We start from the raw sequence: 24705 nt of genomic DNA, 5'->3' as shown, positions 1-24705 counted from the left end.
ACTCAGGACAGAACACCCCCTCCTCCATCTGCCCAGGGCTGGCTAGGAGCTCAGCAGAAGTCAGCACCAAACAGAGCTCTACCACTTTCTGGGTCCCTCAGAGGTGAGGAGTGAAGGGGCTCAGGAGAGGGTGGGAAGCCTCCAGAATGACTACAAAAATAAGCATTTTATTAAACAGGATTCTCAGCGGGGTGGAGGATTCCAAAGGCATCACTGGGCTGCAGTGTTGAGGCTGGGTGCATCAGTGGGGACGTGCGGCCAAAAGAAACTCTCCAGGACTTGCTGGCCTGGACTGGGCTTTTTCCGTTTGGACAGGGTGGCCACCTGGGATCTCTTGGAACCCTGTGCAGAAGACAAAGGAAGGAAACACCGAGGTGACAGTAGAGTCTTCTCCTTCCACCTCGCCCTCCCCGTACCACTGATCTAGCTCAGATTCTAGCCTTAATACTGTAAAGCTTCCATCCTGTTTCCAGTATCTAACTCTTCAATCAATCAATTCTTTAAAAGGCAGCCTGAGGTAGTCTTCCTGACAGGCAAATCTGACTCCTCTCTCCGCCTAAAATCCTTCAGGGCCTAGTGCTCACGGCCTTAACTGTCCTGGGCCAGTCCTGCTAACTCCAACTAATCCAACAGCTCACAGGCTGTATGGTATTTCACCTTGGCTCACACTACTCTTGGGCCAGGAAAGAACATCTTTACTGCTGATTCTCCTTCCAAACCTGGAGAAAATAATTTAGTTCTAGGACCTAGATTACCAGCTGCTTCTTCCAAGCATCCATTCCTGATTCTTCCAGATAGATACGATAGCTCCCCACTTCATATCCCACAAAACTGAGTACATTTCACACACTGTGACACTACTGTCTCCATCATTTGCCTCCTGTCCCCTCTCTACCTGTAAGGTCTTCAGGTCAAGAACTATTCCTCTCGCCCCAGTGAACTGTCATGGAGACTGTTCACCCAAACATGCATCACTTAACTCACTGAAAACCTGTAGATTTGGCCCTGGGGAGAGATGGCTGGGTGAGGGCCAAGAGACTCACCTTGCAGGTGCCAGGCTGTTGGCCCTCATACATGCGGAACACCTAGACGAGAAGAGGGAAGTGCAGGGCTGGCATCTTTCCCGCAAAGAGACAAACCTCTGTATTCTACCCTTAACTTCATGCCCCAGCACTTTTGTTTAAGATATGTTTTTCATTTGTTTACATAGTAATAGGTTTACTTAGAACACGCAGGGAACACGAAAAAACACAACGAAGACAACAAAGGTAGTGCCTTTTTCATGGCGGTGGAGACAGCTGCAGTGTGAAAGTCCTCCCGGGTCAGCCAGCGAGCGCCGGGTGGTACAATGGTCACTGGGGTGTGTTCTTCCAAGGCCAGACTGTATACTTGGTATGTCATCTTGATGTGAGAGAAGGTGTGGACCACCTAGGGGGTGCCAAGAGGCTGAAACAGACCCGGAGATGGGGCCACAGAAGCCATCATTCCTGGTCACTCCTCTCCTCACTCACCTGCCCCAGGTGCTGAAGGCGTGTGTCCGGGAGGGGCCCCACCCAACTCTGCAGTTCCTGCAGCAGGGCCGCCCGCTGATGCTGCCCTGAGGCTTCCGCATTCACACTCACTGACGGGAACTCCCACAGTCCTGCCAGCAGACCTGAGAGGGAGGGCAGCCAGCTGTGGGTGGGGCCTTAGCTGCTGCTGCCTCCATTTCTTCCCTGTTGCTCATGCCACCTCGCTGCACTGCCAGGGACCAGGTACCTGAGTTGGGCCTCTGCACCAGCAGAATGTGGGCACCCCCAAGGGCCTTGGGCTGCTCCAGAACACAGATGGCAGAGCACTCCTCCCTGGGGGGCTTGCGGCTGGCCTTTCTGGGAAAGTTGGTCACTCCCAGGGTCTGGTCCCAGGGCTCTGTGGGAGGCGCACACAGCGGGCACTGTCCAGTGTTGGGAGCTGGGAAGAGAGATCCAAGAGCCTCACTCAGGCCAAGTGGGCTCGGGTACCAAGCCCAAAGAGCAGGTCTTTGCCCAGCTCTGTAGAATCTGACTCGGTTGTAGGATGAAAGGGAATGAGGCTGCCACAGGCAGCTCCCTGACAGCACAGGGAAGGGCTGGGGCTGCCACTCACCACACTCCTCCACGTCACAATTGCCTGGCAGGCTCTGTGAGGCTGAAAGCTGCTCCCGCTCCACCTGAGAGGCACAGACAGGGCAGGATGCCATGGAGCAGGGGTCACTCCCTAGGACCCCTGACTGCCTCCCTTCCTTGGGTGGCTCACCCTCTGGCGTGCCCGGCACAGGTTCTGCACAGGGCAGTGGCTGCAGAGTGGGCGCTTCGGGGTGCACACTATGGCCCCCAACTCCATGGCTGCTTGGTTAAAGTCCCCTGGCCGGGCTGGGTCCACCAGCTGCTGGGCTAGGCTCCTACAAGAAGGGAACATTGCTCTGAGCCAAAGACCCTTTGGAGACACCTTTCCAATCTTCCTCTTTACCCTAGTATCCTACCAGAGGTGCTGGGAGACAAGAGTGCTGCTGGAATCAGCACCTATGGCTCGGACACGGCACAGCACCCGTATGACGTTCCCATCCACCACTCCAGCGGCCTGGCACAGAGGAGTCCAGAGTCAGCCTGGTCTGGGAGTAAGGTGGGCATGCACAATATGGGGGTGGGCAGTGGGCTCACCTGGCCAAAGGCTATGGAAGCAATAGCTCCGGCTGTGTACCGCCCTACCCCAGGTAGGAACTGCTGCAGGGTCTCTGCTGTACGTGGCATGTGGCCCCCTAGCTCCTCTACCACCTGATTGGAATGGGAAGGTTCATGATTATGAGGCACCCAAGGTCCTGGGGCTCCCAGACCCCTCGTCAACCCCTTACCTTCCGGGCTCCTTCCTGTAGCCACCGGCCTCGAGAGTAATAGCCCAGGCCGGCCCAGAGTTGGTTAACTTCCTGTGTGTGGGGTCAGAGGTCAGAGGGGTCAGGGATCGGTCCTCAGTAGTCCCCATTCCCCCTACCCTAGGGTGGTTCTCACCTCCAGGGAAGCACTGGCCAGGTCCTGCAGCGTTGGCCACTTCTACAGCCCGAAGGCAGACAAAAAGAGATGAGGCCAAAGGTGAAGGAAGTGGAGGAGACCTTATTTTATCCCTACCCCCAAGGAGTCATCTGGGGTCTGGACCATGACTGACCCTTCCCTTTGTTCCCAGAAGTCACCTGCATCCATCGGGTATAATAGTTGATCACCGTGGCAACCTGGGTCTGCTGCAGCATGACCTCTGCGACCCACACTGGGGAAGAGCAGCTGGCATGAGGACACTGCTGGCTGCCCTACTCTTAGCCCACAGCTCCTAGACCCCAAACCTGAGGTCGTCTAGGCAAAGCAGCCCTGCTCCAAGGAGATGTACTCACCAGCGTATGCCCGCCTGTCTAGGTCCACCTCATCCTCCACCTGCCAATGCAATCCCATATGGGCAGTTAGTGTGGAGGGGGCTGGGCACCAGCCTCCTACCCACCCCCTCACATCCATTGTCCTCCTACCAGCCTTCTCCAGGGTAGGTCCCGCTTCTTTCGGTCATACCAATCCAGCAAGCTCTCCTGGAGGGCTGTGACCTCGGCCACATCTCTGAATAGATGGTATGGGGAGACAGAGGCCTGCAATAATGCCTTCTGCTGCCTGGCCGGCCCTGCTGGGGTTTCAGAAAACTCAGGGATCGTCCCTGCACAGGCTGTGCACCAGAGGCCTGGTTTCAGGCTGTCCACTTAAGGCTTCACCCACCCCAATCCCTTGCTTGAGCTCAGACTGGGAGGCTCTAGGGTTTTGTAGCCTAGGTCAAGTTTCTAGCCTTTATCTCCCCAGGGAGGTACCCCTGGCTCCTTTGTCTCTGGATCATAATGAAAATCCAAGTTTCTGCCAAACATACACCTGTGGAGGGCCTTCCCATTCACAGAACACTTTCGGGCTGATAAACTCGTTGGATCCCATGAAAGCCAAGTGAGGAAGGAAATGCACAGACTACTGCTCCATGTCACTGATAGAAAGCATCTATTCAGAGCAATTATTCCAAAGTCACAGAGCAAAGTCAGAATTAGATCCTTAATTAGTTCCTTAATGACTTGATACATACCATGCTCTCTTCCCAGCCTGAATTTGCCCCCTTTCACGGCCAATTAAACCAGCCCCTGAGTCTGATTAGGACCCAGATCCTTACCACTGGGGGCAGAAGGCTTGGCCTGGCTGCTGCCGAAGGCACATTTCTCCTTTCCCTCCTGGCTGGATGCCTGCTTCCTGCGACCACTTCGATTCCCCACAGCTGCTCGTGACTTCTTCATGATCAGCTAGAACAGAATGACCCAGCCAAAGTATGTCAGTCACCATGAGGCTGAATCTTAGGGTCCTGTAAAGGGTAAAGCTACCTCCCTCCCCACACCATTCATATAAAGTGTCTAGCTTTTCTCAAGCACTCCCTGGATACTCACGGGCTTACTTACTCCTGGGGGGCTGTGGTACTGAGATATGACCAGTAGGGCTGAACTTCTGCAAGTGGCCTTAGTGGGACCAGCATTAGTATACACCTGGAGACATAAGTAAGAAGCCAGAGCTGGGCTGAGTCAAGGACCAAAGCCTCCTGTGCAGGAGCATATGTGTACCCCTGGGAGCTCAGGTATAAGAGGTTTATCTCCTTAGAGATGTAGCACATTTACACTGAAGCAGCTTTTTTTTTTTTTTAATTGGAGGCGAATTACCTTACAATATTGTAGTGGTTTTTGCCATACATTGACATGAATCAGCCATAGGTTTACATGTGTTCCCCATCCTAACCCCCCTTCCCACCTCCCTCCCCATTCCATCCCTCTGGGTCATCCCAGTACACTAGCCCTGAGCACCCTGTCTCATGCATTGAACCTGGACTGGCGATCTGTGAAACAGCCTTTAGTAATCATCTAGTCTAAACCTTCATCCTATAGAAAGGAGAAACCTCAATGATGATTTTAAAGATAAAATGCAAAGGAAAAAAAAAACAGAGAAACTAAGGATCGGAGAGGGTAAAAGATTTGCCTGAGAGCAGATGGCAAGTTGGGAAGAGGGGGAAATGAGCTATTTTTATTTCTAATCTACTGATTTAGTAAATCGCAGCTGCCTATCCACTAGTAATGAGAAAACATCTGGTTGATCTTCACTGCTCCCTAACTGTTCTGGCTGCTGCTTTTACCTTTTATCTAACAGCTAAGTTAGTGAGTGTTATACATGCCAGACCCAGCGTAAATGCTTTACCGGTTTTCTTACTTAGTCTCTTAACAATCTCATGAGGTATGTTCTAGGATTACCTCCATTTCAGTTATGAGGAAGCTGACGCTTGTGATTAAGCAACTTTTTGATTCAAACTCCAAAGATCGGCCTGCAGAGTTATACTTGACTATACTGCAGTCCCTGCTGAAACTCTGGTTCAAACCCTCTCCTCAAACTTTTTCCTTCACACCTGATTTTTTTTTTAAATTGTAGGATAATTGCTTTACAGAATTTTGCTGTTCTCTGTCGAACCTCAACGTGAATCAGCCATTCAGTTCAGTTGCTCTGTTGTGTCCAAATCTTTGCGACCCCATGAACCACAGCGTGCCAGGCCTCCCTGTCCATCACCAACTCCCGGAATCCATCCAAACCCACGTCCAAAGATTCAGTGATACCATCCAACCATCTCATCCTCTGTCGTCCCCTTCTCCTCATGAAGTGATGGGACCGGCTACCATGATCTTAGTTTTCTGAATGTTGAGCTTTAAGCCAACTTTTTCACTCTCCTTTTTCACTTTCATCAAGAGGCTTTTTAGCTCCTCTTCACTTTCTGCCATAAGGGTGGTGTCATCTGCATATCTGAGGTTATTGATATTTCTCCCAGCAATCTTAATTCCAGCTTGTGCTTCCTCCAGCCCAGTGTTTCTTATGATGTACTCGGCATAGAAGTTAAATAAGCAGGGTGACAATATACAGCCTTGACGTACTTTTTCCTATTTGGAACCAGTCTGTTGTTCCATGTCCAGTTCTAACTGTTGCTTCCTGACCTGCATACAGGTTTCTCAAGAAGCAGGTCAGGTGGTCTGGTATTCCCATCTCTTTCAGAATTTTCCACAGTTTATTGTGATCCAAGGCTTTGGCATGGTCAATAAAGCAAAAATAGATGTTTTTCTAGAACTCTCTTGCTTTTTTGATGATCCAGCGGATGTTGGCAATTTGAATCAGCCATAGGTATACATATATCCCTCTCCTTTGAAACTCCCCTCCCGTCCCACCCCTCTGGGTTAATACAGAGCCCCTGTTTGAGTTTCCTGAGCCATACAGCAAATTCCCATTGGCTATCTATTTTACATATGATACTGTAAGTTTCAATGTTACTCTTTCCGTATATCTTACCCTATCCTCCCCTCTTCCAATGTCCATAAGTCTATTCTCTATGTCTGTTTCTCCACTGTTGCCCTATAAATTAATTTTTCAGTACCATTGTTCTAGATTCCATATATATGTGTTAGAATACAGTATTTATCTTTCTCTTTCTGACTGACTTCACTCTGTATAATAGGTTCTAGGTTCATCCACCTCATTAGAACTAGCTCAAATGTGTTCCTTTTTATGGCTAAGTAATATTCCATTGTGTCTATATACCACAACTTCTTTATCCACTTATCTGTTGATGGACATCTAGGTTGCTTCCATATTCTAGCTATGCTTCACACCTCATTTTCATCAAAAGAGCTTGCTTCCGCTTTCAGAAAAAAGAACCAATGCATAAACTTCCCCCCATCTGCACTTTCCTTCTCCTTTATCCCATTATATGGAGGAATGTTCTCTCCTCCTCCTCCTCCAATCCCATCCACAGACACACCCACTTCCTAGCAAAACTTCTTGACCAAACTCACTGACTTCCATAATTCCTTATGGAGTGCCTACTAAGTCCAAGCAGTTTTAGGTGCCTGGAATACTTCAATAAATAAAACAGCAAAGGTTTGGGCCTTCATAGAGTTTATGGGATCTACAAAAAATAATGCATAAAATCAGCCAATTATATAGGATGTTAGGTGATAAAAACTAGCATAAACAGTCAAAGTAGACTTGTGAAGGGGCTAAGAAGTGAGGGTGGTGGAATGTTGCAATGTTAAAGAACGTGGTCAAGGTGGGCCTTGTTAGAGCAATATTTGACCAATGACTTAAAGCAGTTAAAGGAGTTATCCATACGGATGACTACCTGTGCTAGTGCAGCAGGGTTCCCGGTGTGTTTGTAGATTGAGGAAGTCAGTGTGGTTAGAAATGGAATAGGAAGGGGTGAGTAGTAGGTGAGGTCAAAGAGGTAAAGAAGGGGAAACTGAAAGTCGCTCAGTCATTTCTGATTTTGTGACTGTAGCCCTCCAGGCTCCTCTATCCATGAACTTCTCCAGGCAAGAATACTGGAGTGGGTGCCATTCCAAACAAGGTGCGGGGAATAGGATTACAAAGTACCTTGTAGGCCACGAGGACGTTGGCTGTCACACCCATTGCTCTCAGGAGCCAATCCTCTTAATGTATCTTTGCAGGATACAAACAGCTCAACCTGCCTCATCCCCTCACCCACCGCGCTCCAGCCATGTTTGCCTGAAATAGTTGCTTCAATTCCCAAAGTGTCTGTCCACCTTGAGGCCTCACCCAGTTCATTTCCTCTGCTTGGACAGCTCTTGTCCTAACATTTATTTACTCTTCAGGTCTTGACTTAAATGTCCAAATCAGATCCCCCCCAGTCTTACCCTCTTCTGTACTTCTCCACTGTTGCTCTTATACCAATCATAATTTCATGTTTATTTGTGATTCTTTGATCAGTGTCTGCTTTCCCCACTTAACTGTAAAATTCCATGAAAGAAACTTGGGTGTCTTTTGTTGACTGTTGTGCACAGTGCCAGGCAAACTGCATTAAAAGTACCCCTTTTTTCCAGAATGGGAGAAATCCAAACAATTCAGAATGATGATGAAAAGATTCAGTAGAAAGGATGAACTGGAAACAGCAAATAATCAGAGACAGAAAAGGTTCAGAGTCCTTGGTGGAAACCAGAGCTCTTGAGAAAGTTCTGGTCTACGGTAGGGACAACTCTCAGTAGCAGAAATCAAATCCCAAACCCCTCAGGAACAACTATAACTCCTAATTGCTTACAAGCTGTCACTGCTGGAGCCTAATTCAAGTCCTTATTATCATGCGCGTCTATTGTTTCAAAAGTGTCCCTGCTAGCGGTCGCTTTCACCCTCCGCAGCCTCATCTCCTGTCCCCTTCCCCGCTCCTTTCACTTGCTGGAATGCAACGAGCTCTCCACCCTCCCTAGGAGCTAGCCTTTTCCCAAATCCTTTTTCCACCCACAGTCTCTAGTCTGCATAACTTCTACGGTTGCTTTAAGCTTAGCTCAGGTATCATCTCATCCTCTACAGACATAAAAACCCCAACCCCCACCCCGGGGCAGAGTCGATGAAGACAGCATAACACGAAAGCCTGCGTTCCCGCCAGGTCGCACAGGAAGAAGGAATTACCTCCCGCGCGATCTCCCGCGCCAAGCTCTCCGACGAACTCCAGGGGGCGTGGCCCCGGCCAATATTGGCGGCAAGCCGATCCACGCCGGCCAATAGGATTCCAGCGCGCGCCAGGCTGCCTCTAGCGCGCCAGGCTGCCTCTTCCGCACCAGACGCAGGAGATCTTAAAGGAAGTCCGACCGTTCGGCGATTCTGGGTATGAGACCCCGCCCCATCCCCGACTGCAGGAACCGAGACAGGAGACGAAGCGGAAGTCCCCCGTGCCCAGTGACTATACTAGCGAGGGACCCGCGGTGTCATGGCCGCCGACAGTGACGATGGCGCAGCCTCAGCTCCCACGGTCTCAGACGGTGAGTGGCTTTCCCAGGGGCCGTTTTCAAAGCCTGTGCGCTCCGAGGCAGCGGAGGGCCTCGGACTCATAGTTCTAAGAAACCTGCCTCAAGTTTCGGAGGACTAGCGCCTTCCTTTTGGATCAGCCACGAGGAGACTACATGTCCCGGTGTGCACCGCGGTCCCGCCTCCAAAAGCCTGGAGTGTTGGGAGGATAGTTAGGACCCGTCGGGGCATGTCGGGAGATGTAGTCTGGAGTTTATAGCGCTGTTAATTGGGGGAGGTTGGGAGTTGTGGTCCACAGGAAGTGGGACGGATTGGGGCGTTATCTGTTAGGCTCTGGCACATACTGGCTACTGCCACTTGTGGCTCTGAGGCACCATGGGAACGGTTACAGAGCTTTGTGGGATATCAACGGGCCTGAAGTCCTCAAACCTTGCAAAATATTTCCTGCAGGATATGGGGAAAAGGAACCTCAACAGATTATCTAGTTCAGCCTTCCACTTTTACAGGTCTTGATGCTAAGGGGAAACAATTTCCCAGAATTTTACATTAGCCACTGGAAGGCCCAAGCTTTCTCTCCCCAAATTCAGGGCACTGTTCACTCCAATCCTGTGTATAAAGCATATGCAATATAACTCTTGAGGGGGAAGCTGCCCCAGCTCCCAGCCATGGCCTAGCTTGGTGTCTGTTCCCTTGGGCTCTTCCCTGAGCATTAATATCCATCACCCTTCTTATCTCCAGATGGTGTCCGCCAAAGCACAAAATCTGGAGAGGAGCTAGTAGTCCAGGTTCCCGTGGTGGATGTGCAAAGTGACAACTTCAAGGAGATGTGGCCATCCCTCCTCCTGGCCATAAAGACAGCTAACTTTGTGGCTGTGGACACGGTGAGAGCTAGGGAACTGGGAGAGCAGGTGGTGGTTAAAGGGCTGGTACTGCAGAACCTAACAGCTCTCCCTTTACTGATCCATAGGAACTGAGTGGGCTTGGGGACAGGAAGTGTTTGCTGAACCAGTAAGTATAAGCCCTGATCTCTTTAGTCCTAGCCTTGCCAGGAAGGGCAGACCTCAACCCTAGAGTGGAGGTCACAGTCCTGGGTGGTTTGGGTCTTGCATGAGGCTAACTCCCAGCCACAGCCACCCCCAAACCCAACCCCAAGGTGCATCGAGGAACGTTACAAGGCCGTGTGTCATGCTGCCAGGACCCGTTCCATCCTCTCCCTGGGCCTCGCTTGCTTCAAGCAGCAGCCAGACAAGGTATGGGTTACTGTCACCCCCATCCCAGGTCTGTGGCAAGGGAAGGAGGGATTGAGATACTGATGAACATCAGCTATAAGGTTTTTTTCTCCTAAGGCTGGATGTAGTAGAATCTCTTTTTCTCCCAGGGTGAACACTCATACCTGGCCCAAGTGTTCAATCTGACCCTACTGTGCATGGAAGAGTATGTCATAGAACCAAAGTCTGTGCAGTTCCTGGTACAGCATGGCTTCAACTTCAACCGCCAGTACGCTCAAGGAATCCCCTACCACAAGGGCAATGACAAGGTAGATCTTCAGCCTTGAGACTGCCTCTTTTGTGAATTCATTTCTTACTACTCTAGGGTGGGTACACTGGGGAGGATCTGCTTCTTAGGAGTATGGGGACTCACCAGTGACAGAGCTGGATAAACAAGATTGATAAACTGGTGAATAGCAATAAATTAGATGAAAGCAAGGGAGAACTTTCCAGGTGAGGCTGCCTGGGACAGGTGTCCTGCAAGAGAGGTTCCCTAAGGCACTCTATCCTTCTTGATGACCCCTTTCTTTCTACCTAGGGTGATGAGAGTCAGAGACAGTCAGTGAGGACACTGTTCCTGGAGCTGATCCGGGCCCGCCGGCCCCTGGTACTACACAACGGCCTGATAGACTTGGTGTTCCTCTACCAGAACTTTTACGCACATCTGCCCGAGAACTTGGGAACCTTCACTGCTGACCTTTGTGAAATGTTTCCCGCTGGCATTTATGACACCAAATATGCTGCCGAGTTTCATGCCCGCTTTCTGGCCTCCTACCTAGAATATGCCTTCCGGAAATGGTGAGGAACTGGTTGAGGGAACGGGGTGGGGCCTGGCATAAGCCTGATTATTTCATTCACTTAAGATGTTAAGTGAGTGCCTACCATGGGGCAGGCACTGCTTTAGTGCCAAGGGTTCAGCAGTGAACAGAACAGACAAAAACCCCTACTCTCACGGAGCTTACATGCTAGTGGATCCATATCCTCTTGTGATGTTGCAGTGAGCGGGAAAATGGGAAGCAGCGGGCAGCTGGCAGCCCACACCTGACCCTGGAGTTCTGCAGCTATCCTTCTAGCATGAGGGCCCATATTGACTACCGCTGCTGTGCACCGCCCCCCACCTACCGTACTCATTCCACCAGCATTTGTGACAACTTCTCGGTGAGCACACCTGCCCATTTCCTGGGGAAGGGACTTTGATGCCTGGAAACCCTCTCTAAGCTTCTTTCCTACCTCTAGGCCTATGGCTGGTGCCCCCTGGGACCACAGTGTCCTCGGTCCCATGATATTGACCTTATCATTGACACTGATGAAGCTGCGCTGGAGGACAAGAGGCGACGGAGACGACGCAAGGAAAAACGGCGGAGGGCTTTGTTGGGCCTGCCTGGGAAACAGCCTTCTAGGGAAGCTGAAGACAGTCCTCCTACCAAGCAGGTCTGTAAGGACAATCGCAAGCCTGAGGAAACTGAGCAGGAGGTGGCTGAGGATGAGACTGGGACCCAACCTGGCTCCGAGCAAGGTCACACAAATGACCTGGAGATGGAGCCTAAAGCAACAAGTGCTGAGACAACTGACACGGCCACCTCAGAAGCACCAGAGAGGCAAGTCACAACTGACATGGCCACCTCAGAAGCGCCAGAGAGGCAAGTCAGTCCTAACCCAGTGCCTGGGGATGGACTGCATCGGGCTGGTTTTGATGCCTTTATGACAGGTTACGTGATGGCCTATGTGGGAGTGAGCCAAGGATCCCATCCCTGTAGCTCTGAACCATGGCTACCTGAATGTCACAACAAGGTATACCTTAGTGGCAAAGCTGTCCCCCTCACAGTGGTTAAGAGCCAGTTCTCCCGTTCTTCCAAAGCCCACAACCAGAAGATGAAGCTGGCTTGGGGTAGCAGCTGACCCAACTTCTACACAGCACTCAGGGCCTAGGAACAGAAGCTGAGAGTGGATCAGAGGAGTCTGGATCCCTCTAGCCTGTGAGTGACTTAATCCCAACTACTCGGGGATAGGATGGCGTCCTGGCAGAGATACTGTTGCACTGCTCTGGCATTTCTGCCTTTACCCCAGAGGCTGAAGAACAAGAGTACAATTAAGAAGGCTGACCAGCACCTGTAACACCGACTTTATTCATTTTTAAATCTCAAAGTGTCCTGGGAAAGTTTTACCAAAAAAAAAAAAAGAAGAAAACCAGAAACAAGATATGAAAATATCTGACCAGCTTCATCTTTGGTTATTTCTTATTGTGGTTCTATTAGGACAGACTGTTCCCATAGCTCTGGCCATAGCAGAAAGGGAAGAAATCAGTCCATGTATAAACCAGTTGGGTGTATCATGTGTCGACAAATTCACAGAGCAGGCCCTAGGGCCTACAAAATCAGCCCCACTCCCAACCACAAGGTTGAAAGTCTTTTAGGGCAGAACATTAAGACTCCTTCATAAATATGAAAATAGATTAATCAACTGGAAAAGATCTTTGAATAGGTTAGCTGAGAGCCACGACCACCACTCTGCCTTGTCTTGCATAGAAATGTAGTGACATCGTCTGGCCGTGCAGTAAGTGCAAACAGCAATTATTATTCAAGTGTCTTAGACATTCTGGCAAGAAGCACCCCAGTCTTCAGGTCTGAGAAATAGCCATGCCCTTTATGATCTCCTGGTCAGCTACAGGTTCCATCCATTAGCTTATATGCCCCAGGAAAGGGCAAGAAACAGACCTGGGGTAGGAGAAGAACCTGGGGTAATAGCTGCCTGCCAGCTCACACTAGAACTAGGAATCCTCTGGTCCTGTCGGGAAGTCTTGGGGATCTGGTGGGAGCCAGAGCTCCTTGCTGGATTTCAGAGGCTTCGTATCAGCCATTGGCCCTAACTAGGAAGGCCTCTCATGGCTGCCTCGCCTCACAGATAAGTCTGGCTTGGCTTAGCTTGTGTGCTCTCTGGGCCCCCGGAAAGAGTCTAGGCTTTGCACCAAGGGGGCCCTGTGGCTTCAGCTGAAGGTCTGTCCCCAAGGTGAGGTGGGGATGAACTCTGCTCACCCATCCTGCTCTCCCTGGGTCCTCAGGCCCATGCCTGAGACAGAGAAGGGGACTGGAGCCAAGTCTCTTGGCCTTTCTTCTTCCACTTCCATCTCCTCAGGGGCACCTGCAAGGCACGGACTGACCCCTTGGGGCCTGGGCCCAAAACCATTTTCTTCCTGGGCGTTGGAGCAGTCCATGGCCTCATGGGCTGGAGCAGCTGGCTGGGCAGATGCTCGGAATGGTGGGATCTCCCTTACTCTGTACTTGTGACTGCTGAGGCGTGGTGGGGGCCCATCAGATAGTGATTCTTCCCGGCCCACAAATGGACAAGCCTCCTGATGCAAGAACTCAGGTGAACTAGGCAAAGAACGCCACCGGCGAGCAGGTGGGCCCAGGGGCTCCTGCCAGTCAGCCATGGGGATCGTTCCAGGCCCTGGTGCATCCAGGTCAAATACCAGGGAGATGACAGACTTGCTGGGCAGGTCAAAGAACTTGATCTTGCCACCTTTGAGGTCCTGGCGAGCACTGAAAGGGTTGATTTTGGGGGCTCGGGCAGCACCAACTCGTTGTGGCTGGTAGTAGGGATCCAAGACGTTCACTGTACGTGGGGGCTTATTGGAGAAAATGTCTGACTGGCTTCGAGACAGCCAGATGGTACGTCTTGGGCGTGGGGACTTGGGCGGTATCTTGTCATCCAGTAAGCTCAGTCGCTTCACCCCAGGTCCTTTCTCCAAGAGTCCTGAAGAATAGTGAGTCAAGTCAGGGTTTCTCTCTAGTCATAACAAATAAAAGCAATATCTCATACACAATGTTTTACCACTTGAGAAAGCAAAGGTAGGTACTGTTGTCCCCATTCAACAATGAGAAAACAGACTCAGAAGGGAGGCGGTATGCTAGTGCAGAGCTCCAGGACTTTTCCCATCATCCCCTGCTTCTTTACCTTTCTTCTGTACATGGGATCCTGTGATCACAGCCCTAGAGGGGAAGCCCCTTCGCCCCCCACCATCCTAATATCCTCCCATGGGTTCAGGCTGGACATTCTAGTTTCATCTCTTACCCTTGGCTGTGGGCTGCAGCTTCCTGTCTCTCTCCAGCTCTTCCTCCTGTAGGCGGCTCAGAATTTCCTCCAAGGTCTTCCCAATCTCCACAAAGGATGGGCGTAGTTTGGGGTCCATCTGTAAGTCATCCACACCAGCCATTAGCCCTGACCTCCTATCTTCCATCCCGAGGATGGCATTTGAGTCTGTTTCTGGCATCTTTTAAGAGTCAGATGTGTATCAAAGAGATCTTTTCTGAAGGTTCCAGACCGTAAGACTGAGCCCCAGAGTGAAGGTCAGGGAAGATGCTGTTGTCTAGTACCCTCCCCTACCTCAGCGGCCTTTCTATGTCTTGTCCCCTTGTTTGGCATAGAACCCTCCAAAAGGGGGTGTTCACATTGGTTGGTTCTATTCTTTGAGTTCTGCAGCTAACATGTTTCTGGAAGCTACCTGGACCAGTCCCAGCTACCCCTTAGTCATAACTGGTAGGTGCGGCCCCAGACCTAAAATGCTAACGAGCCTTTCTTATGGGCTTTGGACCAGTTGGATGCGTGGTCCAACTAAAACCTGACCAAAGCTCCATCAATATCCAAGAAAAGGGGTAGTAGGTTTACATTACAAGCTGAGGACTGGATAATACAAAGCAATTTTCCTTTCCTTGGTCCAAGGCTTTGGGCCAGAGTCTGACAGGCCCAGAGGAAGGAACATAGGCACTGCCACTCATCATTGAGACAGAGGTCCCTCATGAGGCTAATTAGCAGCCTCTTCCTGTGGTCCTAACCAGGTGAACAGGGTTCAGCCAGCCCCAACCAAAGCCCAGGAGAAAAAGATACTCACATTACAGCAGTTGAAGGTGAGCTGCAGAAAGTCTGGGGGACAGTCTCCCACCATGTGCTGGAAAGCATCATAGTCTAGCCCGAAATTCTGTGGATGGGTATGGTGGAGAAGGAGCAGGGACATGGGTAGACAGGTCATTAACCCCTCCACCCATCCTGGCCTGCTCAGGAGAGGTGGAGAACTGCCCCAGAGAAGAAGCCACAGACCAAGTTCCAGGAACTCCACCCCAAGAAAATAAAAAATTCCATGGCCTCGAAAGCAGCCATCCCAGTGGCACTGATCCCCATCCTGGAGCTCACCTCTGTTCGGGGAAGATAGTCTGGATCAGCCTGGATGCGGGCGATGATCTCACAGAGGATGATACCATAAGAGAACACGTCCGCCTGGTGGGTAGTGAAATCTCAGTTTCCCTCGATGGGGTAAGAGGTGGGGTTTCTGTCTCTCATGTTCACTAGCCCAGGCTTGGGCCCTACTGACCATGTACTCAGTTGCTCAGTCATGTCTTAACTCTGTGACTCTGGACTGTAGCCCGCCAGGCTCCTCTGTCTGTGGGATTTCCCAGGGAAGAATACTGGAGTGGGTTGATATTTCCTACTCTAGGAGATCTTCCTGACCCAGGGATCAAACCCACATCTGCATTTGCTGGGGGATTCTTAACCACTGAGCCATCAGGAAGTGGAATGAAATACTGACCATATTTCATTCAGTTCATTCACCAGGCAGCTGACAGGTACCAGTGCTGATTTTGCAGGAAGGATATAGATCCTTACCCTATACGTGAAGGGTGATCCAAGGCACTTTATGCTAAGAATGGATTCTACAGAGAATCAGGCCTTGGGGTCCCCAGACTCACCTTTTCATTGTAGGGCTCATCTCGGAGAACCTCAGGTGCCATCCAGAAGGGTGAGCCCACCACAGCTAGCTTCTCACCGCCTGTGCTGTGGGGTAAGAATGTATGGAAAATGAGCTTGCCACTGGTGGGTGCAATGGGAGGTCTGACCATTGGGAATTTCTCTCCCCCAAGGATGGGCACACCAAAATTGACTGAATTTAGGGAGCTGAGATTGGGCTGTGACCAAGTCCTAGCCTCTGAAGAGGACACTGGAGTCTTCCCCTTTGCCTCAGTCCCTTCAGTGACCCCAGCACCCATTAGGGTTACCCACCTGATATCAGGGATCTTCTCAGCCAGGCCAAAGTCAGCTACCACTGCAGAGTAACCATTTTCATCCCTCTTTATCAGGCAGTTCTAGGGTTCCCAAAGAAGAAGACATGTGGATCAGAAGAGGGGACCAGCCAGCCATAGAGTTTCCCACCACCCCTCCCTACTACCACATGGTACCTTGTCCTTTGCTTCTTGGTGAAATCATGCTCTTGGGCTGACCCCAGTGGGGCTCTGATAGCCATGTGAGGTGAGTTAGGCCTGGATCTTGGGTGGCTGCCCTAGGATTCATACCATGCTCTAAACAAATATTTATCTTTGTTTTCCATGTGCTAGGCAAGGTTCTAAGTATCAAAGATATCACAGTAAACAGAAACCCTTGTTCTCTTGGAGCTTATAATCTAGTGGAAGAAGACAGGCTATCAGACCCTGGCCTCCATTCTTCTCTCAGAACGTAGAGACTCAAAGACCAGGCCTGACCTTGCCAAGTAATGTAAGCACAGGACAAGCCTATACCAACTTTCACTGCCCACAAGATTACAACCACCCTCTGGCATTAAAATTCCACAATCTGGCTTTGTTCTGTGATCTGAGCCCCTGGTGCCCCTATATACATATCTTCATCCAAACTTCTTACAGACAAGCCTGAACAGGCCCTTCAAACCTTTGTCTTTGCTTTTACTTTTTCTTTCCATTTGGAATATTCTCCCAATTCTTTTTTCCTCAGAAAATTTAGTGTGCTTTAAGGTAAGCTTACCTTTCCAGTCCTGACCTCTCCAGTTCTCACCTTCAGCTTTCTCAACTCCATTAACTCCTCTCTGCCACTTCCTCTTACAGCCTAGCAGAGAGGCCATCAGCCTCTCAGGGGCAAATTCGGGTTTGGGCCTTCCTTACACTATTCAATTTATGAGAGAGGTTCAAGACAAGCTTGTTGAACAAATGCTGCTGTCTCCAGAGAAAGGATGAACCCAAATGACTTTAAACATAAAGCAGCAACGAGCTCTCCTCAAATATTCAAAATGGACCTACACCACTCTGGCTCAGGAGGCACCTCATTCGATCCCCCCTTCCTCCAGGGGCAGCAGAGAACAGGGATCCTTGGCTCACAGGGACATTTCTGGGACTGGCAAGGCCCTCTAGCCCTCCCTCTTCCTCACCTTGGCACATAGTTGCCAAGGCATTGCCAAGTCACCTGGTTACTTCGCATCAGATACAAATTAGTCCCTTACTCTGGCCTTGATGTGATCACACTATGCTCTCTTTTTCTGAGCTCTCTTTTTCTGAGCTGGAAGCAGCCTGTGATTTCATTACATCTATTGTCCTCGTTTCCTGATAGACATAACTGTCTCTGGCTTCTAAGCAGGCCTCTCCTTGTGCTTGTCCTGGCTTCAGCCCTTCCATCAGTCCCCTGGCTCAGCAATCCACCCCCACCCCAACTCCCTGACTTTACAATCTATGAGAAGATGGGTTCTAAGCCAGCCTGTCTATTAGACAGCCGAAGTCTAGGCTATTGGGCACTGGCTTGTGAGGCAGTGGCGGCTCAGATCTGTTGCTTGTTTTTCTCCCCTCCTCTTCTTTCATCAACAACTCAGGCTCCTGTCTCCAAGGATCAGTCTAAAGTCCTGTTTACTACTGGCTTTTCAGCCCTTAGAAACAATCCTGCGAAATTCAGCTTAGGCGCAGCAATAAGGAACAGAGCATGGCCGGTACCCCTTATCAAAGCTCTTCAATTTCTGTCCCATCTTCACCGTCATGAAGCCCTCTCATACACTCACTGTAGACCAACCATCCAGGAGGAAGCGACTTACAGTAGCTTCTCTGAGCCGCTAAAAGATGGCTACGGCAAGGTTGATCAGGGCCCCACAACATGGATGAGCCTGCCTAGCCCAGTCTGCCTCTGATCTGGAATGTGACCCCTGCCTCTCTTAAAGCTTCTTCATAGCCAGCAGCCAGGGACTGGAGCCAAAGACAAAGATGGAATACTGAAAACCAAAAGAGCCAACTTTAGGAGGCTGTATCTGAGGTGATGAGGAAAATGGGGAGGATCCCTGACCAGGATTAGCTCCTATGGGGTTTTTCAATAAACTCCTGAGCCTGCTCTTAGTGGAGTCTAGACTAGTGAAGTCTGGCTGGCAACACTTGCTGTTTTTACTTCCTCATCTCCCACCCCTTCCTCACTGGCTTCTGCTGGAAGTGTTCTCCCGGAGGATCCCTCTGAGTTCCATGTCATTAAACTCAGTAGACAAAATCAGTCCTTAGTATTACTTGATTTTGCTGCTGTTGACATTGCTGATTATTTCCTTCAGCATTTTTATATATGATTCAGGAATCCTATCAATGCTGGACATGTAGAGACTAAGCCATTGTGGCCCTGGAGCAAACAGACTAGCTATCAAAGGCTGCTGCTAAGTCGCTTCAGTCGTGTCCGACTCTTAGCGACCCCCTGGACTGCAGCCTACCAGGCTCCTCCATCCATGGGATTTTCCAGGCAAGAGTACTGGAGTGCCATTGCCTTCTCCAATCAAAGGCTAATTACAAGCTATTTCTGTTGCTTTTGATTCTTCTCTCCTGGCTTCTGTGACACTATAGATTTCCTTCTCTACCTCTGGCTACTCTGAACACTCTAGGGCAGGCTTTTCCTCCCACCCCCGAGGGTGATGGTCTCAGGGTTCTCCTAGGCCTATAGCTGTGGAGACTATTCCACATTTCTTTTCTAATTACCACTTCTGTACTGATGACTCCCAAATGTATATCCTCTGCAACTGACCTTTATTTCTCAATCTTCAGCTTTGCACATCTGGTCTATATCTGGACGACATCTGGATTATTCACACTGAACTATACATGCAAAGCTGAACTCATCTTTTTCCCCCAAAACTAAATCTCTAGCTGTATTTTTATGTCAGCTAGTATTGCTGTTTTCCACCCAGTTTGCTAAGCTAGAAACTTGGGATTCACCTAGACTTTCCACTCTTAACTCCAAATAATTTTAGCTTCTAAATGTTTTCAAATCGCCCCCTCCTTTTTCATCCCCATGACTGTTGCCTTAATTCAGGTCCTCCTCTGAATACTCCAGTATTCCAAATGGTCTCTGCCTAGGCTAGGCTTGATCTCCAGAATCCACCTTCCTCACTTCTGCCAGCATGATCTTTGTAAAATGCAAATCTGTTACTCACCTACTTAAAAGCTAGCAATAATATATTGTATGATTCTATTTCTATGAAATGTCCAGATTAAGCAAAGCTATAGAAACTGAAAAAAGATTAGTGGTTCCCAAAGGCTGAAGGGAGGGGAGAACAGGGCATGGGGTTTTCCTTTTGGAACGATGAAAAGATTTGAAATTAGATAGTGGTGATAATTAAATATACTAAAAACCACTGAAATGTATACTTTGAAAGGATGAATTTTATTTTATGTGAGTAATATCTCAAAAAAGTTGTTATTTAAAAGAAGCCAACAATGGTTCTTCATTTCCTATCTAGAAGATAAAATCCAAGTTAGATAGTATATCATCAGACTCCTCTGCTTTCAATTCTTATCCCCTACCACTTCAGCCTCACAGTCTGCATATCATACTGTTCATGTCTCTATGCCTTTGTTTATACTGTTCGACTGATGTGATCTGGAATATAACCCCACCACACACACAATGTGGGTTGCCATGCCCTCTTCCAGGGGATCTTCCCAACCCAGGGATCGAACCCAGGTCTCACACACCAGGGCTTCCCTGGTGGCTCAGTCAGTAAAGAATCTGCCTGCAATGTGGGAGACATGGGTTTGATCCTTGCGTTGGGAAAATCCCCTGGAGGAGGGCATGGCAACGTACTCCAGTACTTATGCCTGGAGAATCACCATGAACAGAGGAGCCTGGTAGGCTGCAGTCCATGGGATCACAAAGAGTCAGACATGTCTAAGCAACTAAGCACAAACACACAATACTTACTAAGTAGAATTCAATTTTCAAGATTCAGCTCAGGCATCACCTTCTCCAAGAAGTCGTCTCTGTACCCTCAGGTTAGGTTCAATATCCTTTTCCAAAGTATCCTTTGCATTCTCTTCTCTCTAACCTTAGTATTTGACCTAAGTGTCTGTTTCTATAGTCCCTTCCTATAGCTATAGGCTGTACACCATATACTAAAAGATTCAGCAAAGCAGCAATATCTTAAGAGCGAAGTGCCCTTGGGAATATTTCCTAGCCCCTTGTGCAAGGGAAAGACTGTCTACTTCTGCCTGTGTGGTACCTTACGAATTAATTATAAAACAGTATTCATAAACTAGTCCAAGTGATTCAAACAACCTTGTCAGGTGGGCAGATCTGAGATTTTTACATTTAAGATGAGAAAAGTGAAGCTTCCAACTATGAGTGGTAAAGCTGTGGGTCTCCTGATTCTAATAGGATCATCCCCTAATGATTCTGACCTTTCCAGAAAAACTGGTTGAAAAGCTTTCCACTAGAGACAGCAAGGCTATGGCAGGAACAATGCAGTCTTAAGACAGAAGCAGAGGCCCAGGCCCATGGAGAAGGCAGCACTGTTTGTGCAGGCAATACAGTAAGACCCCTTCATCTGGGATGCTAGCCCCCACCTCCAAAGCTGATTAATCCAAGGGCGCCTACTGTAATGCTTGCATTTCTCACCCAACTTGGACATGGCCACAGTACAGACTGACGGTACAGAGCACAAAGTATGAACTCAGACCACTGTGGGGTTCTGAAGAACCCAGACTAATTTTCAGGCTGTGTGGGATACAAAGTCCATTAAATCAAGCTGAAGAATGCTTTATTCAAAAGTATGCCTGGAGTAAGCAACAGATATAAGAAAGGCCCAGTCAGACTTCCCTGAGGTGAGAGGTGACCTTTTCTGGTTCAAAGAGGAGCCCAGGCACTGCTGCCACCTGGCTCCCATTCCTCTTTGTCCTTCCTCCTATTATAATACATCACACAGTAGCAGAGGCTTACAAGTCTGCCTCTTCAAAGGGCAGGGACTGATCCTATTATCTCTGTATCTCTAACCTAGCACAGACATGCAGAAAGAACTCGGCCAAAGTTTGTCATGTGAAAGTCTGACGAATAAAGCTTCTTTTGAAAGCAAGTGAAAAGGCACACACTAATCATACATTCGACTCTCCATGGTGGGGACCAAGCTGACAAGAGATTCAAAAGGTGGCCATGAACGCATTTCTGTAAGCCAGCACAAACCCTTCAGGACTGCGCCAGAGGAGACACCTGAGAGCAGATCCTGAGGGCTCCTAGAACAGCTGCACAGCCTGTACTGGCACTGAATAAAACGACCCAAACAGAGAAATGCCAGGTCCATTTGTAAGTGTTAGCTCTAAGTGAAGTGAAGTCGCTCAGCTGTGTCTGACTCTGCGACCCCATGGACTGTAGCCTACCAGGCTCCTCAGTCCATGGGATTTTCCAGGCAAGAATACTGGAGTGGGTTGCCATTTCCTTCTCCAGGGGATCTTCCCGACCCAGGGATCGAACCTGGGTTTCCCGCATTGTAGGCAGACACTTTACCGTCTGAGCTACCAGGGACCTCTCAAAAAGCTATTTCTATAACAACAAAAAATGGCTTTCCATGTGCCAACACTTCTTTCCCCTTACCCCCAACAAATTCACTCCATAAATCCAGTTAGAAACAAAGTACTGATTCTATGTCTCAAGAAAGGTTAAAAGTTTCTTTTCACAGCACAGCCAGATCAGAAATTGAACTCCCTCCTAAATATCCCAGAGACAACTAGAGTCCAACTTGGAGAAGATTATCTGGTTTGCTATAGTGTGTCCTGTCCCTTCCTTTCCACTCCACCATATGATCCTATACCTTCTCCATAGTTCTTGGGAAGTAATCTGCTCACATATCTGAATCTCCAACTTGACTCAGAGCCCATGGATGGTATAGATTAGGTTCCAGCAATTTCTATCTCCTCTAACAGCACAGTATAAGTGGTTCCAAAAGGCTAATGATGGTTCTCATTATAAAAAATGACTACAGAGTGCCCTAACACACACTCTCTACATCCTCCAGCATTCAACTGTTTCTAATTCATGTTCTCTTCAGTCTCTGAAACCATTCTCTTGAGTTTGACGTGTGACACAGGGAACCCAAAGCTAGTGCTCTGTGAAAATCTAGATGAGCGCGACGGGGAGGGAGCTGGGAGGGGTGTTCAAGAGGGAGGGGACATATGTATACCTAATGCCAATGTATGTTGATGTATGGCAAAAACATCACAATATTGTAATTATCCTCTAATTTAAAAAAATATATATTTAAAAACAAAGAAGCCCTCCTTAGCTGCCCTTAAGAGCAAGGCTCACATACAACTGAATCAACTGCTTCTAGCCTGCATGTGGCTGTTGCCACTTCTTGATGGAGCTCAAGAACTGAATGTTTTTAAAGCCACACAACCTCCCATTTCCTTCTAAGTAATCAGCATTGCCACTGCACAAACCTAAATCAGCCTGTTTCTTAGAAGTAGTTACAAAATTAGACTGAACAGCTATATGTGACAGACTTTTCATTCTTGAAAACAGTGTTTCAGTAAACAATGATGTGTGAATTCTACAAAGGCAACACTACTTTCAGTAGGCACTCAAAACTAGGATCCTCTCTGCCACTACTCTAGGCCCAGGATCATTTGGAAAATGGCATATGCTTCTGTCTGTCCTGGTTTACCCACCTGAAACACACTGCCAGTATTCTAAATCCCTCTTATTAGCTCTGGTCTGAGAAGCCAGGGCTGATGTCAATAGCCCAAGAACACTGAAGTCATTTAAAGAGGTGGAATAAAACTGGATGTGGGACTCAAAATCTCAGTTCTCAAGCAGATGTTCTGGCCTCTGTGCCATCAAGCACATTTTCTGCAAGAGGGCCAGGAAGCCTCTACTCTGATAGGCTCTATGTTAGGTGCTAGGGGGAAAAAGGTGAATAAGAGCAGCACTTGAGAAACTCATGTGTTGGTGGGAGACACAGACACAGTATACCATCAAATAACTGGAAGTGTACACACTAAAATATAAGTAAACCTTTTACTGCACTTAAATTCAGATCCAAGGCTGACAATGAGGAGATAGTTTGGAAATTTCAAAGCCCTGCTCTGTCCCTTTAGCCTTATTTTTCCCTTGGGATTCTCATTCTTAGAGTCACTGTCACCACCACACAGGTCTCCTGGGTGGGGCTGCTTTGGTCTAGGTGTGAACATACAACCTCTCCTTAATCTCTGCAACACTGTGAAGTTGAAACATTTGGATAAAAGGGCAATAAATAGAGTCTCTCAAATAGGATGGTCTGGCTTATAAAATTTGCTTGTTTTTCTTCAACTTGAGATTCCCTAAAGTGTAGTTCCCAGCCTGTCTTCCAGTTGCAAAGTCATTTGTTCTCACCACCACCTAAAGTTCAGACCCAAGAAAGTACACCAATAATACCAGAGAATTTTTCTCCTAAATTCCCAGTTTCTCATCTCAAGCCAGCTGACATGGGAGCACCCACCATCAACTAGGAAAACCAAAGGACAGTGGTCTTACCCTAAAGATCCAAAAAGGGTAGTCATTTTTACAATACATACAATATGACAAACTCAGAACCACACTAGCACAATGGGATAAAATATTTTGGGTGCACAGAATGGAATACAATGAGTTCCTCCAGAAAACCTAGGTACCCTAGTTTACTGATTTTTTTTTGCTGAAAACCCATAGTCTATAGCTAAACACTCAATTATAAAATGCTATGAACTTTTCTTCAGTTATTTGCCAATAGACTATCTCTGGTCAGAACTTATCTTTCTCGAATATTCCTTCATGCATGGTGCCAGGCACAGAAGACACTCATGTGGGTGTGTAGGAAATATCTGTGTGATTGATAGACAACTGGTCATGACCTCCCTCTATGTTAGAAGACATGATGCTCTCTGAGTAGGAAGCAACAATTTTATTTTAGTTGCATGCCCAAGGTAAGGATATGCCATCAACTTAAGACAGTATCTAAGTTGATACAACCCAACCCATCTGCCAGGAACAGGTGCAATTTTCTAAGTCTTGACTTTCTAAAATATTCTAAGGAAGGAGAAGAGGCTGATGAAGGGATAAGATACCACCTTCCAGCTCCCAGCTGTCCAGCTCTTGCTTATACCATTGAAGATAAAGGACTTCTCACAAGTAGGTCTCAGCTGGTCACCAGATTCCACCAATCTTAGGGTTTCTTCAGTAACAGTGCAGCTGACTACAAATGGCACTGCCACACCTAGAGCCCTACGAGCACTACTTAAAGCTATTTTCTGTGTAGTAGTCACAAACCAATGGCCAGGGTCCCTTGGGGACAGTACTTATGTTTAGAACACCAGGTCTATTGGCTCTGAGAGCACAGCCTGCTTTTGTTCCCTTTGCAAACTTTTTCCTGTAACAGGTTTCCTTACCCCTCATCCATGACAGAAGAGCTGCACGAATATGTATATGCATGTGCATATGCATGTGTTAAGGGTGCAGAATGAAGTGACCACTGTTCTTGGATGGTCCATATACCTCCCCTGCATGCA

General features: G+C 48.5%; 3 protein-coding genes across 17 annotated transcripts in view; 1 reads left to right on the top strand and 2 right to left on the bottom strand.

Annotated features, from left to right (window-relative positions):
* Positions 1-147: 147 nt before the first annotated feature.
* MUTYH (mutY DNA glycosylase) lies at positions 148-8711 on the bottom strand. 7 transcript variants are annotated; one of them, NM_001046135.2, is made up of 17 exons: positions 8523-8711; positions 4466-4561; positions 4198-4324; positions 3527-3675; positions 3398-3437; positions 3203-3276; positions 3024-3065; positions 2870-2941; positions 2679-2792; positions 2501-2598; positions 2275-2419; positions 2125-2188; positions 1759-1950; positions 1512-1654; positions 1276-1428; positions 1044-1085; positions 148-342 (listed from the first exon to the last, which is right to left on the bottom strand). In NM_001046135.2, the coding sequence occupies exons 3-17, from the start codon at positions 4316-4318 to the stop codon at positions 211-213; spliced, it is 1581 nt and encodes a 526-aa protein (NP_001039600.2). In that variant the 5' UTR covers positions 4319-4324; positions 4466-4561; positions 8523-8711; the 3' UTR covers positions 148-210. The 7 variants fall into 7 exon arrangements, with proteins under 7 accessions (NP_001039600.2, XP_059739668.1, XP_059739672.1 ...); XM_059883685.1 differs by having other exon boundaries at positions 7473-8556; XM_059883689.1 differs by having other exon boundaries at positions 3527-3672; positions 7473-8556.
* Positions 8686-12335, top strand: TOE1 (target of EGR1, exonuclease). 2 transcript variants are annotated; one of them, NM_001075594.1, is given in 8 exon segments: positions 8686-8872; positions 9597-9739; positions 9826-9866; positions 10012-10108; positions 10237-10395; positions 10665-10924; positions 11125-11284; positions 11363-12335. In NM_001075594.1, coding segments are annotated over 8 exon segments (1575 nt in total). In that variant the 5' UTR covers positions 8686-8820; the 3' UTR covers positions 12026-12335.
* The window catches only part of TESK2 (testis associated actin remodelling kinase 2), a 139252-nt gene continuing 126779 nt past the window's right edge, over positions 12233-24705 (bottom strand). For all 8 annotated transcript variants that reach the window (XM_059885157.1, XM_024990170.2, XM_059885158.1 and 5 more), the window contains 6 exons: positions 16178-16260; positions 15868-15952; positions 15314-15397; positions 15015-15101; positions 14198-14315; positions 12233-13879 (listed from right to left, as the gene is read on the bottom strand). In XM_059885157.1, coding sequence (XP_059741140.1) covers positions 13155-13879; positions 14198-14315; positions 15015-15101; positions 15314-15397; positions 15868-15952; positions 16178-16260 — 1182 coding nt within the window. In that variant the 3' untranslated portion in view covers positions 12233-13154. The remainder of the gene's footprint in view (positions 13880-14197; positions 14316-15014; positions 15102-15313; positions 15398-15867; positions 15953-16177; positions 16261-24705) is intronic.

Source organism: Bos taurus, chromosome 3 (genome assembly GCF_002263795.3).
Source record: "Bos taurus isolate L1 Dominette 01449 registration number 42190680 breed Hereford chromosome 3, ARS-UCD2.0, whole genome shotgun sequence".
NCBI lineage: Eukaryota > Metazoa > Chordata > Mammalia > Artiodactyla > Bovidae > Bos > Bos taurus.
Note: the sequence above shows the minus strand (reverse complement) of the source record. Positions and strands in the feature narration are given on the sequence as shown.

Coding starts and splice junctions, on each gene's coding strand:
- TOE1 (XM_005204722.5), top strand. CDS start 8,821: ATGGCCGCCGACAGTGACGATGGCGCAGCCTCAGCTCCCACGGTCTCA. Junction 10,396..10,664: donor ACCACAAGGGCAATGACAAG/GTAGATCTTCAG, acceptor CTTTCTACCTAG/GGTGATGAGAGTCAGAGACA. Junction 11,285..11,362: donor GCATTTGTGACAACTTCTCG/GTGAGCACACCT, acceptor TCCTACCTCTAG/GCCTATGGCTGGTGCCCCCT.
- MUTYH (XM_059883685.1), bottom strand. CDS start 7,508: ATGGGTGTGACAGCCAACGTCCTCGTGGCCTACAAG. Junction 3,676..4,197: donor CAAGCCTTCTGCCCCCAGTG/GTAAGGATCTGG, acceptor CTGAAACCCCAG/CAGGGCCGGCCAGGCAGCAG. Junction 1,429..1,511: donor GCCTTCAGCACCTGGGGCAG/GTGAGTGAGGAG, acceptor GGCACCCCCTAG/GTGGTCCACACCTTCTCTCA.